Source organism: Micropterus dolomieu, linkage group LG05 (assembly GCF_021292245.1).
Source record: "Micropterus dolomieu isolate WLL.071019.BEF.003 ecotype Adirondacks linkage group LG05, ASM2129224v1, whole genome shotgun sequence".
Lineage (NCBI taxonomy): Eukaryota > Metazoa > Chordata > Actinopteri > Centrarchiformes > Centrarchidae > Micropterus > Micropterus dolomieu.
The window spans coordinates 25953797-25969624 of NC_060154.1; the positions used below are offsets into that span (position 1 = coordinate 25953797).

At 39.1% G+C, this 15828-nt stretch overlaps 2 protein-coding genes across 2 annotated transcripts in view; both read left to right on the forward strand.

Moving 5' to 3' along the window:
- LOC123971410 (cytoplasmic FMR1-interacting protein 1 homolog) overlaps nucleotides 1-15828 on the forward strand; it is a 1205200-nt gene that overhangs the window by 740754 nt on the left and 448618 nt on the right. The gene's annotated exons all lie outside the window — the stretch shown is intronic.
- On the forward strand, nucleotides 6544-9265 carry LOC123971224 (chymotrypsin-like elastase family member 3B). Its single transcript, XM_046049934.1, has 7 exons — nucleotides 6544-6586; nucleotides 6714-6802; nucleotides 6875-6972; nucleotides 7158-7286; nucleotides 7620-7756; nucleotides 8846-8988; nucleotides 9092-9265. The coding sequence occupies exons 1-7, from the start codon at nucleotides 6544-6546 to the stop codon at nucleotides 9263-9265; spliced, it is 813 nt and encodes a 270-aa protein (XP_045905890.1).

Below are 15828 nucleotides of genomic sequence, written 5' to 3' on the forward strand. Positions count from 1 at the left end.
ATTTTAGCTTCATTACACTGGCTCCCAGTATGTTTTAGAATTGACTTTAAAATTCTATTGATCACTTTTAAAGCTCTTCATGGCCTCTCGCCTTGTTATATTTCTGACCTTTTAGTCCCATACGCACCAGCACGTACCTTGAGATCCTCGGGCAGAGGTCTGTTGTCTGTTCCAGAGTCTCGACTGAAAACTAAAGGGGACAGAGCGTTTGCTGTCAGGGCCCCGAGGCTCTGGAACAGCCTGCCCGAGGAAATCAAGGCGGCTGAGTCAGTGAACTCTTAAGTCCCTTCTTAAAACATACTTTTATAGGAGAGCCTTTCCCGATCTTATTTGACTTTATTTTATCCCTTTTATTTTATTGTATTTTACTAATTTTATATTTATCTTAAACGTGTATTTTAGTCTTTTTAATGTTTTCATGTTTTTATCTTGTATTGTTTTTGTATTATTGTCTCTTGGGTATTATTGTCTTTACACTTGTTAAAGCACTTTGTAACTTGTTTTTGAAAAGTGCTCTACAAATAAAGATTATTATTACTATTATTATTAAACCGTACAACAACGAGCTTAAATATAACATTTCATTTGTTAACATCCCCAGGTGAGCCCGAAATAACCTAAAACCGAGAACTGTGGCCAAGTCCATCCAAATGTGAAGTGACGTATCAATCTCTCACAGACAGATAATGAGTAATGTTTAACATTCTTCTAATTCTTCATATATAGCGTAAGAAATGAATTTGAAATTGGACACTCCTCTGTTGGTCCCACTGAACAAAGCACTTAACCACCAGTAAAGCAGCGTCCAACAGAGAAATGGAGACTGTGCAGCAAAGTGTGAAATAGGGCATTGCTGGAAAAGAATTACACACACAGCGTTTCATGGCTGAGTAAATGTTCTAAGAAGCACTCAGAATCAACATCTGCTGCAATAATTCGGTTAAACCCATCCCATCTATCATGACAGAGAAGAGGAGCAGCAATAAGAACAGTGCAGTGTCTCAGTAGCTAAAGAAGAGGATAGCATGTTAAAAAACCCACCTGAAGGCTACATTTTGTGTGGAGCTACTAGCAGACATAATCATCTCTGACTGGAGCCTTAAGGCGGACTTCACTCTGCTTTCTCCATCACCAGCAACCGTCCTCTGCAAGCACGGAAGAACCGGATGATACTGATATAGCCAAGGGGAGCCAAAGAAAGACTGGAACGATTTGATTGATCATAAAATTGAATCCGATCGTTGAGCATTGCTGTGAATTATAATGAAACCCATGTAAAAGTAGTCTGTGAAGATTGTCTGTCATCCAGGTCATAGTTATGCAACAAAGGTTAAGTCAAGGGAAACTGGACTTGGTTGAAGATACTGGAAGACCATGTAAAAGTAGTTTGAGATTTGGGGAAACACGCATAGTCACATTCTGGACAAGAGTTAGATGATAAGATTGATATCATCTCAAGCATATTTCCCAAAATGTCTAAAGATTTCTTATATGCTGTGTATGCTGCCCATTTGTAAAATATTATTAATCACTTGGAGATATACTGTATACTACTGTTGTAGTATACACCAGTCTTTTTGATGGTTTTGGTCTTGTCACAGACTCGACTGCATTTGTAATCGGTCTTGTCTCGGTCATTAAGGACTCTGGATTTTATTTCAACACCATTCAAAAACATAACTTTGGGAATATCAATAAATTGCTCGTGCATTGTCTGATTTATTTGTTAATATCCTAACTTTGATTGGATGTAAAACGTACTGCTTCAAATGCAACCAATAACCCTAACGCCGATTGCGATGCTTACGTTGATTTCCGCTCTTAGTGTTTATATGTGGGTGTTTTAATGGGAATGTGAACCTTTCAGATCAATTTGAGAAGTACCTATGATCTCGATCCACATTTTATTGTGTGTCATGTAATGTGGGGAACTGGACTTGGTCTTGACTCGGTCTTGGTCTCGATTTGGTCTCAGCCCCTAAAAGTCTTGGTCTTGTCTCAGTCTCGATAACCTCTGGTCTTGGTCTTGACTTGGTCTCAGTTTGGGCGGTCTTGACTACAACACTACTGTCACTACCACATTTTGCCTCTCTTGTGGTGAAAGGTGATATTGTGAACTAACTCATGAGAAGCTGCATGTGCTATGCATTTATTCAACCTATTTTTTTTTGCCTCTTATTAATGACTGATATTCTTCTTCTCTGTGACTGGAAACTGAATATTGGCCACTTGATGTGACAGAGCAGTAAAGTGTGATTTATGTTTCAAAGGTCTAATTGGCAGCATTTCCTTCGTCTCCAGGCTGCACTTCTCAGATTTTTGACATATCTGAAAACCTTGGGAGATATATACTTGGCCTTAAACGATGCTGGCTGGTCTCAGATAATTTATCTCTGTCTTGAGCTACCACTGAATAAAGAGCAGACCTGCTTCTGTGGGTAACTGTATTTCTCTTTGGAAATATCGATTTACGTAGTTCAGCAGAACAAAATTTTTTACAGAGAAAAAAAACAATAAAAGGGTTATAACTGTAGGTAGTTCAGGAACAGCTCATATAACTTTACACCAAACCACATTTTTTCCAGCATTTTATCATAAAACCCAAATATATTATGCTATAAAATGGCACGTACTGTAATATGATACAGGAATCATTTCCTCAGGACTTTTTGATAAAGTAAATGTTGTAAATGACATTCCTCAGAAAGATTTGTAAAAGCTTTGGTGATCCCTTAACTTTACATCTGGCACCATCATCAGGTAAAACAATTGGTTTATGAGCTAATACACAATATGAGCAACGCCCAACAGCCTTAGCTGTACTTTGTGTTTCCTGTGTTTCCAATAACATGGTAAAAAAATACCTGCCAAACAACAGCATGCTAGCAATACCATTGTGAGCACGTTAGCACGGTGACAACAGCATTTCGCTCCACACGCTGCTGTCCCTAAGTGCAGTCTCACAGAGCTGCTAGCATGGCTGTAATCTTAGTCTTGTGAAAATGAAAGTATAAAAAACTGCTAAATGTGTCACGTGATAGAAAGTTCTGCAATAAAGTTGCAGCGCTGTAAAATCCATTATTTGCATTTTAAATAACAGTACTCCACTAACATTAAAATGATTTAAAATTGACATTTGGTTCTTTTTCACAAAATTTAACTTACTTAAACACTTACAATTTATTGTTTTCCATACACACTCACTAAAAACAAATGACAATTCCCACCCGAGTGACCTCCTGTAAACAGCATCAGTGGTTAATCTGAATTATTCACAGTTCTGTCATTGCTCTGTTATGCAAACATACAGCACATGTCTGCTTCATAAATCTTCATGCAACGTCTGGTGTAGGGAGTTATCTCAGCACGGTGAGAAAACAAGCAAAGCCTTTTAGCTGTTGAGGCAATATTGATTTGATTTGCTTCCTAAAATGGGAAATTTATAGATGCACGCCGTCTTCTCCAGAGAGTGATATTAGCTTCCCTCAGGAGGAAAGGATACTGTCTGAGCGGGGCGTGAAGAATTGGCTCCAGATTCAGCAGGAGTGTGGGCCCCTTTGTGAATGTATAACATGTTATTAAAGGAGAGAAAGTTGTTACAGGACTGTTTCTCTTGAAGGCAACCCAAAACTATCCAGTACTGTGGTTGCAGGAAGAAAATGTATTTCTCGCAGTGCACTGAGCACCAAGAAAGCTGATGACACTAAACCCTCGTCTCTGCCTTCCTCTCCCTTGTTTTCTGCTTCCCTCACTCAGTTGCTGCGTCAGCTACTCTCATTTTCACATACCCCACAGTTTCACTCTAGGAATAGTTTGTTCTATGTGTTCAAGCTGTGGGCTTTCTTCATGCTGTTTTTTCTCATGTTGTTATTTTGTTTCGATAACATATTTGGTGATAAGCTGCCATTGCGGTGTTTGAAATCAGTGTGATGTCAGGAACGTGAGGTCTCTCGCCTTGTATTTTACATTAATGAAGGTTTCACTAATACTAACTAGTAACTACCCAAATCATTTAAATGTACCCATTCCTGTTACTATGTGACAAATCTAGCTATACTTTCAACCATGCTTGACTCCCAAACAGCTACAACACTGCACTAAACTGGTATGGCCACATTACAGTAAGACAGAGGAGGACCTATTGATCTTTCTGTGGATGGTCATGAGCACAAGAATGTTAATGTTCAGTGGAAAATCTACCCTAAAACACTTTTAAATGTTTAATTAAAATGAATTCTTGACCATGGAAACAGTAGTTACTAAAACAAACTCACCACAATCTCTGTTTTATAATTGTTGCAATATAGTATTATAGCACAGGGAGGAAAAACTATTTAATTTCATTATGAAAGTTCATATTTTGGGGGATTTCCAGCAGTATATGGTCATGGAGATTTAAGCAGACCAGATGTAATATTGACAATTTTGATATAGCAGTTGTATACAATATATGTTAGTGAAGCAATTTTATACTTCTAATCCCCTACATTTCAGAGAGAAATACTGTAATTAAAGGCTCTGCACAACAACTCAGATGTGTTCAATCACTCTGGCTGATTACACCTCTTGTCAGGTGGCATTATTTTTCTGTTTAACATCAAGTTAAGTCCTGCCCTACATTGCAGTGACTGGCTAGTGCTTGCTACTTGACACGTCCTTGTGATTGGACGCTAGCTGTGAGCGTGGGATGACAGAGACCCTAAGTGCGCCTTGCCTGTGACTGCATTTATTTTCTACTTAGTCTTTATTACATAACAGGAAATATCTGGTAATTTACCACAGTTACACTAATACTTCTGAGGGACTTGTGTTAAGATAATATAGCATAGACCTCTCCCTAGACAGCATAACCAATGTTAATTTTGTTTTTCTTAATGACAACATGTGGTTCAAGATTGAATGTATGCTCATTGAGTAAAGTTTTGAATATGAATGAATGATTGCAAATGTTATATGAACCAATACAATTGAGTTACATCCCCTTTTAAAGGATTATTTGAAGAATTTAAAATATTTATAGGCTATTATTATTACATCATTGTCAAATCAGTAGTGTCACTGGCTTGCTAGCTGGACCTGCAAAAGTTCAACAGAAAAACCTGTGGTGCGATCACAAGGAGGCGTCAAAGTAACAAGCTAGCCAATCACAGCATAGTAGGGCGAAATAATACAGATTAACACAGTCACCACACTCTGTATTCCAATAAGAATAGTTGTCCCACACTGACAGGTACAACAAAACTAAATAAAGGGTGATTGAGATGTCAATGAAGCACAGTCTGTACACCCACTGTCCCATTAAGAAGTCTTAAGAGTACTAAGAGTCTATTTAGGTAGCATGAGCAAAAACACCTCAGTAGGAGCTCTAAGATTTCATACACATCAATACATCAGAAGTAACAAATCAATTATATGTAAAAATATGGCACCAACAAGCTCCACTCTGGATAATGAGCGCTTTTGCTTTTGATACTTTAAGGACATATTTCTGATAATACTTATGTATTACATATTTTTACTTATGTGACATTTCGAATGAAGGAGTTTTATTTGTAATGGAGTATTTTTGCACTCATCCACAACAGCATCTAATATCAAGAATTATTTAACTCAACTCTTCGGAGAACATTATGTACACACATTCGTTTGCTGCAGCCTCTTTTGCATCCAAGTTTCCACAGTCAGTGATGTTTTGGGGTGCCATGTCATCTGCTGGTGTTGGTCCACTGTGTTTTCTGAGGTCCAAGGTCAACGCAGCCGTCTACCAGGAAGTTTACGCCAGACCCAACAATGCAGAAGAGCTGAAGGCCACTATCAGAGAAACCTGGACTCTCATAACACCTGAGCAGTGCCACAGACTGATCGACTCCATGCCACGCCGCATTGCTGCAGTAATTCAGGCAAAAGGAGGCCCAACTAAGTACTGAGTGCTGTACATGCTCATACTTTTCATGTTCATACATTTCAGTTGGCCAACATTTCTAAAAATCCTTTTTTTGTATTGGTCTTAAGTAATATTCTAATTTTCGAGGATACTGAATTTGGGATTTTCATTAGTTGTCGGTTTTAATCATCACAATTAAATGAAATAAACATTTGAAATATATCAGTCTGTGTGTAATGAATGAATATAATGTCCAAGTTTCACTTTTTGAATGGAATTACTGAAATAAATCAACTTTTTGATGATATTCTAATTATATGACCAGCACCTGTATATTGTCTTCTTTCTGTGCTGGGAAATTATCACATGTATGTGAGCACATGTACACTGGCAATCTTGTGTAAATTACAGTGGCCAAATTTGTCTCACTCACATTTGATAAACCTCACGTTTTTCCATACGTGAACAGTTTAGTGCGCCTGCTGACCAACTGATGCATCTGTGGAACAGGACTTTTTTCCCAGCCACAATCAGCAGTGGACGCTGATAACAAAATTCCACAGGTTCAGTGTAATCTGCGTTTGAGTCGACAGACAGACTGAGGAGGTATAAGAGAGCCGACCTGAGCTGAGAGAGTGTATCTACAGATACAGGACACCATGATGAAGACACTGGTCCTACTGCTCATTCACTTAGCATATGGTGAGTAGCATTAGCTTAGCTGGAGCTAACTGAACAACAAAGTGGCACAGTTGTTGAAAAAACAGATGTCAGACATTAAAATTAAGCACTAAATTAATTTAAGTTATCCAATATTGTGTGTTTGTAGTTTTTGGATGTGGTACACCTGCTGTCAAGCCTTATACCAATAGGGTGGTGAATGGAGAGGATGCTCGCCCCCACAGCTGGCCTTGGCAGGTATTTTCATCTCAATGTGAAATGTATGTCTTTTGTAGAACTGGCTTCTAATTCTTATCCTTTTTTCCTCAGATCTCCCTGCAGGTGAAGCACGGCAGCCGTTTCCATCACACGTGTGGAGGGACTCTGATTGGACCTCGTTGGGTGCTGACTGCTGGACACTGCATCTGGTGACTAATAATAAGACAAGAAAGCTACTATGTGATACCTGGGATAAAAAGTGGGAGCTACAGGGCAGAGGGCAAGGATTTATTGAAGCAATGTGATGCAAATGCCAAAGGCAGAAATATGCTGTATGAAGGAAATAACACAGGGAAATGTAATCTGAAATGATAGAAACTACGGTGTCTTACAGGCCAGGAGATGTGTACCGTGTCGTCTTGGGAGAGCATAACATGAACCAGGAAGAGGGCACTGAACAGATCAGAGATGTTCTGCGTATCGTTGTCCATCCCAAGTGGGACATCAACTTTGTGGCTCAAGGGTGAGTTGATTTAAAAGACTATTTGAAAAATAATTTCTCCATTGCAAATCAATAAATAACCTTGTGTTTGTATCATTAGTGGCATCCTTAAGAAGCATAAAAATTATTGTTTGTTAATTTACACCACGCAAAAAATCTACAATATGAAGTCGACGTAAAAGCAAATAATAAACTAATGTAACCAACTGACCCATTTAGGATGTACTGTAAGAAATTTAACAAATTCATATAATCATTAAAGAAAATAAAAACAATCAGAATGAATGACCTTAGCTGGTTTAAAAAGTACTTTTCTCAATCAGTGAAAATCTGTCTATAATGATTTTCTCACAGCAATGATCTTGCCCTGCTGAAACTGGATAAGAGCCCCATTATGAATGACAGCGTTGGCGTGGCTTGTCTTCCTCAGGCCGGAGAGATCCCTACCCAGGGGACACAGTGTTACATCTCTGGCTGGGGCAACCTTTACAGTAATGTCATTGTGTCCTCAACTGTCATCCTGCCTTTGCGCTGATCACTGCAGAAAATGAATGGGTGATTTAGCCTCAGACAGACGCAAATGTTGCTTCAAACTGGTTGAAATGAACAATTGCACAATCTCTGCCATTGTTAGGCAGTAATGTGTTACTGAGTAATGGGATTACTTTTTCAGAATATATAATCCATAAGATATAACAATTTGAAATTTTATAATTACATTACAGTTACAAATCCTTTGAGATTTTAAAGACAGCTTTGATGGACAGACTGGTCCGGGACCAGACCCAGTTTGTGCCTCTAATGTATTAGCATACATTCAGGCAACCATCAGTTTGACCATTGATGTTTTAGAAAAAATAATTTAAAAAGTTTAGGAAACAGATAAGCTTCAATGCTAAATACAATTTTGCGGTACTTGTACTTTACTTGAGCATTTCAATTTTAGATTAGTTATACTTAAAACTCCACATTTCAGAGGGATATGTCCTACTCTTTACTCCACTACATGTATTTGATAAAATGAGTTACTGGTTGATTTACAGATTTTCAGATTAATACAAAATATTATCAACAAATAAATTAATATTATTATAGATACAATGCAGTATATGATGTAATTAAAATGAAACCATGCTTTTACCATCTGCAACATCAAAGTGATATGTACAGTAATCTATCAATGATTATAATCCAGTAATATAACATACATTATTCTGAAATGGGCCATTCTGCATACTAACATACTTCAATAACATTTTGAATGCATTTTACTTACAACAGCGTATCTGAACACTGTGGTATTTACATCGGAGTACTTCTTTCACCACTGCAAATGATGCAGCTTGTAGGTGTGGAGTTGTTAAGGCACCTCTGAAGGAGCTGGGCTGAGTAATAACAGTAATACAACTAATTAGTTTTGCTGCTAATATTTTTAGTAAAGCAATGTAGTTAATTTGTAAATAACTAATATGAGTGATTGGTTACAGGTTTCAAGTAACTTGTCCAACACTGCCCTCTGCTTTGTATAGATAAGACGTATTTATGTGTTACTGATCTGCTCTGTCCTCCCTATGTCTCAGCACATGGCCCTATGCCTGATAAGCTGCAGCAGGCCTTGCTGCCTGTGGTGGAGCACAGTGTGTGCAGTCGCAGTGACTGGTGGGGCATCAACGTCAAGAGCACGATGATCTGTGCAGGAGGAGACGTCGTATCTGGTTGCAATGTGTGTGAGGCAACAAAAAAAAGCAACTTGTACCTGTCAGAACTGAACTACCTGCCATTAACAAGGTCAGCGACTTTATACTGTGGTTCTGTTTCTCTGTCAGGGAGACTCTGGAGGTCCTCTAAACTGTTTGGGTCAGGATGGTAGGTGGTACGTCCAGGGTGTAACCAGCTTTGTTTCCTCTCGTGTCTGCAATGAAGTTAAGAAACCCACCGTCTTCACCCGCACCTCTGCCTTCACCGAGTGGCTCAGTGAAGTAAGTTATCAATCTATTTGATCACATGGAAATGTGCCGCACTCTAACATGACTGATAAATAAAACATTTCATGTATCAATAAATTTATGCTTTCTCTTCAGGTCATGCTGCGTTACTGAGGTTCACCTGGACACCAACTGATCAACTCCAAAAAAATGATGCGGTCCCAAATCCCAATATTTTCTCTGTTCGTTTCAAATCAGGGTCAGGCACGGAACATTATGTCTGTCATCACTGAAAAACATGAGAAAATAAAAAGAGAGAATATATTGAAATAGTTTTCATACAGTACAATTAAGGTCTGTAAATTCTACAACTACTACTAAGTGTTTATAACAAAGCATCACAACAGCAAGAACCAAACACAATCTGCATATTTCATGTCTTAAAAACAGAGTGAAGACAGTGTAGATTCACCCACTCTGTGAAAATGCATAGAGCAACTTCATATTTCATCCCCCCACACCCTCATTTTGTGATAAGAAGAATGAGGAATGGCTGCCCATCAGAGTGTGTGGAGGACTTATGAATCAGTGTTTCCTATTAATCATCACCAAGGTCGGCCAGGTGTCGGAGCCGATGGACACACTGTCTGATACGCCCAGGTGGGAGCTGAGCTGGAGAGCAGATAAACAGCAGCAATAGGTTACCTTGATGCACGACCTGCTGCTGCGTCAGATACCAGTTGCATTTTAAGACACTTTTGACAAATATACATCCCATTTTTGACAACAGACTTTGCTATATATAGCATGATAGAATGTGATAATACACAAGGTACATACATTAACACATTCACAACTTGTTTGAATCTATCATGTTTGAAAGGCTTTACATTTACATTTCGAGTGATCAATGAAACAAAAGCAGACATATCACAATGTACTCATCAGATCTTTTCCTTATGTAAAAGCAGCAATACCACAGTGTAGAAATAAAAAAGCATCAGATATCAAAATATGCTTATTAATATAATACCATGTTCGTCTCCTTAATGTTGCAGCTGGTAAAGGTAGGGCTAATATTAATTACATTATGTACTGTTGCTTGTGTTTTTCCCCCCAGGGCTCAATAAATGTATTTGTTAATTATATTTTGTATTATTAATCTGGATCAGCAAAGTAACTAAAGTTATGGAATACATGGAGTGCAGTAAAAAGTACAGTAAATGTAGTGAAATTAGAAGACAATTGTACTTAAGTATAGTAAATGAGTAAATTAACTCACTGGCTTTATTTTTATTTTATATTTCTATCATCCAAACTGTTTCCAGCAATTCAGTCAAAGTCATTCATTCTTGATTTATCACTTTAACCATATATGACATTGCTATGAGACAGAACTTCTATCAAACTTTGATAGTGTCTGATCAAACAAAACATCAAGAGATTAAGCACTGCGCTGACAAGACGAAGGACTCAGCACAGCCAGAAGGACTTTTAAATGAGAGCTGTTAAAGTTAAAATAGATGTTGATTTCAAAACAAACTGTTAATGGCTTCACTCCCCACTGCATTAACAATGCAGTAGCTCCAACGGATCAGTACTTGAATGAATAAGTCTTTGAGAGCCTATTTTCTTCTTACATTCTACATTACATGTTCAAATACTGTGTTAACTGTGGGAAACCAAACAATAAGACTGCTCTTTTGAGTGAAGTTCTGCTTTGAACCATGACATGAACACAAACCCTTTCATATTTATCTATCCCCATCTGCTGGCACATGTGGGAACCTGCTCACTGCTGACAGCATCACAGCAGCTCCATCCAGTGGACAGAAATGAAGCTAGGAAGACCAAACTCATAAGACATACAGTATAACATCACATATCACTTAATAAAAAAACTGTTCCTCTTAATAGTTTCTAACAGGAGTGTATTTCTTTTTTTAAAACCCCATTTGTCCTCCTCGAGTTCAGATACAGTTTATTTTACTCAATAAAATCTTTTTGAATATTGTCCTCCAACTGTCCCACCATAGGCCAGATGAGAGAAGAGGAGATGTTAAAAATATTGATGCTCATCTGAATTGCCTTAAATTATTTACTCACAGCAAGCATCTTAACAAGCAGCAAGAAGGGGTGCAGCGAGTGCTTCAGGAACAGTTTGGCTCAAAGGCTACATCCAGTGTGTCTTGTCTTCTTGCAATAGAGCCATAGACTGTATATAAAAATGGACGTAGTATCCGTGACGTCACCCGTTGGTTTCTGAAGAGCAGTTTTGAAAAGTGTTGTGTCGTTCAAAGAACGTTTTGTTCAGTTGACCTAATCTTGTATGTGACTCAGGAGGAACGGGTTGTCTCAGTGACTAATTCGTTCATTTTCAGGCATGCGTGAATAGTCTAGGACTCTTAACGTTCACTCGTTACACAGCAGCTGCATGGTCTCCGTCAGCACAGGAAACAGAATTGATTAGTTCAGGACTCATGGGAAGTTCCATTTGACATGGGAAGTCGGAATTTCCGAGTTCCCAGTTGGAACTTTCAACGCCCCCTGAAGTCGGATTTCCGACTCGGGAAGTCGGGAGAACCGCACTACCCCGACTTCGTGATCCAAGATGGCTGTCGGGGAATCAACAGTGAGTGAGAGCTGTAGTTTATACAGTTTATTAGCACTTCTGTGTACTTGTGACTCATATAAATGTTCGTACACAAAGTGCTGTCCAACAGCTGTCTGTGGACGTGTTGCTACAGTGTTTAGTGTGAGTAAATACCGCACAATGCGTTTTTTTAATCAACCGTCGTATCAATAGCTAACCTGGCTAGTTGTAAACAAACAGCTGGCCGAGCGAGGTTTTCCGACTTGTTAACTGGAACGCCGTCAACTCAGGTGTGACGTCATTCCCAGCTCCGACCTCTGACTTCCAAGGTAAATGGAACGCAGCATCATAACTGTGGGTCTCTGGGTTTGAGTCATTCATTTTTCACTTGACATCTCGGCTACTGTGGAGCAGGAATGAACTAATCAGCGCTCACATGGGTCGCCAGAATCTGTCTTCACTCAGCAGGCTGACTTACTGCCAGCACCGGGGAATGAGAGGCAAGTCTGTTGTCAGGTAACAGTCACTGGACTGACATATATCTAATATCTATTTTGATAATTTTGTGACATTTAATAAATCATAACATTATTACAGCGCAGTTATGTTGTGCTAAGTTATAGTTTTAACACAGCCGCACCGTAACTTTAGTCCTGCTAGTGTTTATTGCCAACAGCTGATGAGAGTTGTTCTGGGTCCGCTCCACTTCAGAGCCCTGACAGAGTTCTACCGGGATCTGAATTACCACAGAGGTCGTCTCCTCTCCAAAACAAACGGACCCGGATATTAAACCATTAAAACACAGCCACATAGCAGCGTTAGCGTTAGCCCTGTGGTTTGTTTACAGCTAACAGCTGATCCGTTCCGCCAGAGAACGCAACTTAACATTTACTTTTTATTTATCGAAAGAGCCGTGCTGTTGTTTCACCACTCCTCACTGGTTAACAACCTGCTGAGATTATTATTAAATTTGTTAAATTTTAATAAGAGTGTGTTTTATTCATCTAGTGTGTCAAGCTTATTACTTCAATATATTCCCTGTGAATCTAATGTTAATATATAGATTTTACTCATGGATAGGGTGTGAATGAGCACTTTAGAGATATAGTAATAGTAATTATAATTATTTATATATATATATATATATATATATATATATATATGGCTGGTCTGGTAGTATACTCAGGAAAGATTGTGAAAAGGGACGGATTTAGCCAGAGTAGTGGCTTAATCGAATGTTGACAACATATTTCTGTGGTTTTTACATGGTCTGAATTGGTTGTGGCTCCGTGGGGCTTTATAGAACCATGATAGAGAAAGATCAAGAGGTGAATTTGTGCATTATACTTTGTCAATTAGAGCAAGTCAGGCAGCCTTCTGTGTTTGAGAAGTGCGCTGTTTGTTTGTTTTTTTTAAATCGCCCACTAGAGGGCTGCATCGCCGCAATAACCAGCCTAGTTAAAAGAGAGACAGCTATCTCAAATAGTGGCATCGGTGCTCCTTGGTGTGACAGTTTCAGGCAGAACTCCGCAGCTGCTCCCCCCTCGGCTCTCTGCCTTTAAACCCTTCGTGTTCATCGGGATCAGGTGCAACCACTTATATAGTATCGGACTAGTATCTAACTGAACAGTGATTCCGTTACAGGACGTAGCTAAATCTCACATCGCCCGTTAGTAAAAGTTACCGTTAACATAACGTCAGCTAACTGAGAGCTGAGTCTTTACTTACAACTTCACACAGACGCCTTTTCTTCAAAGCATTATCACCCTAATGTCTAACACTAAGGTTAATCTAATAGTGTTACATTTTGGCTTCTCCCTTCTTGCTGACTTGTCTTTGACTCATTAAAAGCTGCGGTTAGAACACACTAACTTACTTACTTACACTAACTTAGCAGCTTGGGGCTGCTCGTATCTGGCAAATTAGCATAACGAGCTAACGTTAAGCTAACAAGCTCTATGCCGACAGCGATACCTGTTAAATGTTAACACATAAATAAAATAAAGGATTTTCACTCACCAAGTAGAACACGGATTTCCTGGAGGTTCTCTCTCCAATGAACTGCACAGCCTGCCATTATTCATCCGGTATCCGCATGTAGAAATATCCAAAAGGCTCCGACAGGCTGAACCTCAGAGCTCTGTGTAGTTGAGTGAGGCTAACAGACGGCGGACCGGTTGCTAGGAGTGGCAGCGACTAAAGGTGCCTGTCAATCCAAGCGGCCACTCCCCTAATAATGCAGAACTTTAAGGCTTAATATAATTTAAACAGGTGAGTTATAAAAAAAATTCACCCCCTTCACAGTTGTCACGAAGGGCAAAATTAGCGATATGCACTAAAACCATTTTTTGAACCAGGCTGTAAACATGTTTTATTCTGCTGTAAAGTTGGGCATTTTAACATGGGTGTAGGCCTCTTGTGTGTCTGAGTGCGGGGAGAAGTGAATTCCAAGGAAGATGCGAAGCATATTTAAAAATTCTAATAATATTGTTCGTGGTGATTGAAACCTGCTTTCATGTGGTATTATGTTAAAAGGTAAAAAAAATAATATTCTGGGGGGCGGGGCTTTACAATCATGATGCCTGCGACCATCGACCATCTGTCAGCCATAGACATGGACGATGGCACCGTCTATCGGCCCAACCCTAGTACACCCCTAAGTGAAAATGTCCAAATTGGGCCCAATTAACAATTTTCCCTCCCTGGTGTCATGTGACTCGTTAGTTTTAAAAGGTCTCAGGTGTGAATGGGGACCAAGTGTGTTTAATTTGGGCTGCGTTCGAAAAGTCTTTTTGCTCAGGAAGGTTCCTAACTGAGTGAAGTGACCCAGAAGTATTTCAGTGGCAGCCATGTTAAGAGCTGGTCGAATTCTCTTAAAGCTACGGAAAGGTGCTTCAATGCTTCTTTTCTTATCTCCTTTAGCATAGGGTACACCGGACTATCCTTTATGAAAGGAAAGAAGATAATGCCGTCCCACAATTCCTCGCGGCAGCAACATTTAAAGCATTCTCAAACTAAAACAATAAAATCCATTGACCACATTTAGCAAAATCCCTGCAATACAGACGCACATTATGATACTTGAATCAGACTCTCACAATTTCGTTCCTGATTTTGGCATTGCTGTAATCTAATGCTGTTTCAACACCATTTTATGTTTCAGATTGTTTAAATATGCCATAAAGTGTTTTGTAGTATTTGAAATTTATACAATAAAAGAAAAGAAATCACTGACCATGACGGATAAAGGACATCGATCACTATATAAGTTACCACTGGTTAAGCCTTTTCTCTCTAACGCCATAACTTGCTAATATGCATAGTCTATGTCTTGAACTGTCAACAATAACTGAGACTCATGTGAGCTGTTACTAGTCTTGTAAAATGACCAAAGTGAGGATAATGTTGCAGCGTGTAGGCTCACGTTAAATGCTCAGTTTTCATTAGTTATTTTTGCCCAATGTATTGCCAGCCTTCAGCAATATCATTAATTAATTTTACTCCAGTCACAGATGCTGTCACCCTTGCCTTAATAAAGGCAACGATCCAGCTGGATGACCTCTACAGTAAATGTAATGTAATGTGGTGGCCCGCCATATTATTGATTTTTTTTGTTTGTTTGTTTTTTACTATTTAAAATGGGTAAAATCATATTTGATTACAGAGCATATATTTGCTGAGCTCCTCCTCTCGCTCGGTCGATCCCTCTCTCTCGCCAGTTACGCTGTCATTCTGTGGGAAACACTGTTTACATACAATAATTGGGATTCAAGTTAATAAATATGTGTGGGCAGGAGGTTGAGTGTGAGCAAGTATTCTCAATGTGCCCTTTCCATTATTTGGTGACTGGTACTAGATAGCCTACGCCTTTTTTCTATCTTGGTTATGAAGTAATATTAATTAATCAGTTTTTTGACTTTTCGACTGCAGCCCTGGCGTCCCTCGCTCTCACACTCCCTCATACTGGTCACTGGAAGTTCAACATGGCACCTCATGGCAAAGAACTCTCTGAGGATCTGAAAAAAAAAATGGTTGTTCTACATAA

What these genes read in the sequence shown, in the direction of transcription:
- LOC123971224 (XM_046049934.1), top strand. Translation starts at nt 6,544, where the DNA reads ATGATGAAGACACTGGTCCTACTGCTCATTCACTTAGCATATG. An exon ending in CCCACAGCTGGCCTTGGCAG is followed by an intron (nt 6,803 to 6,874) that starts GTATTTTCATCT and finishes TTTTTTCCTCAG; the next exon opens with ATCTCCCTGCAGGTGAAGCA. An exon ending in TGGCTGGGGCAACCTTTACA is followed by an intron (nt 7,757 to 8,845) that starts GTAATGTCATTG and finishes CCTATGTCTCAG; the next exon opens with CACATGGCCCTATGCCTGAT.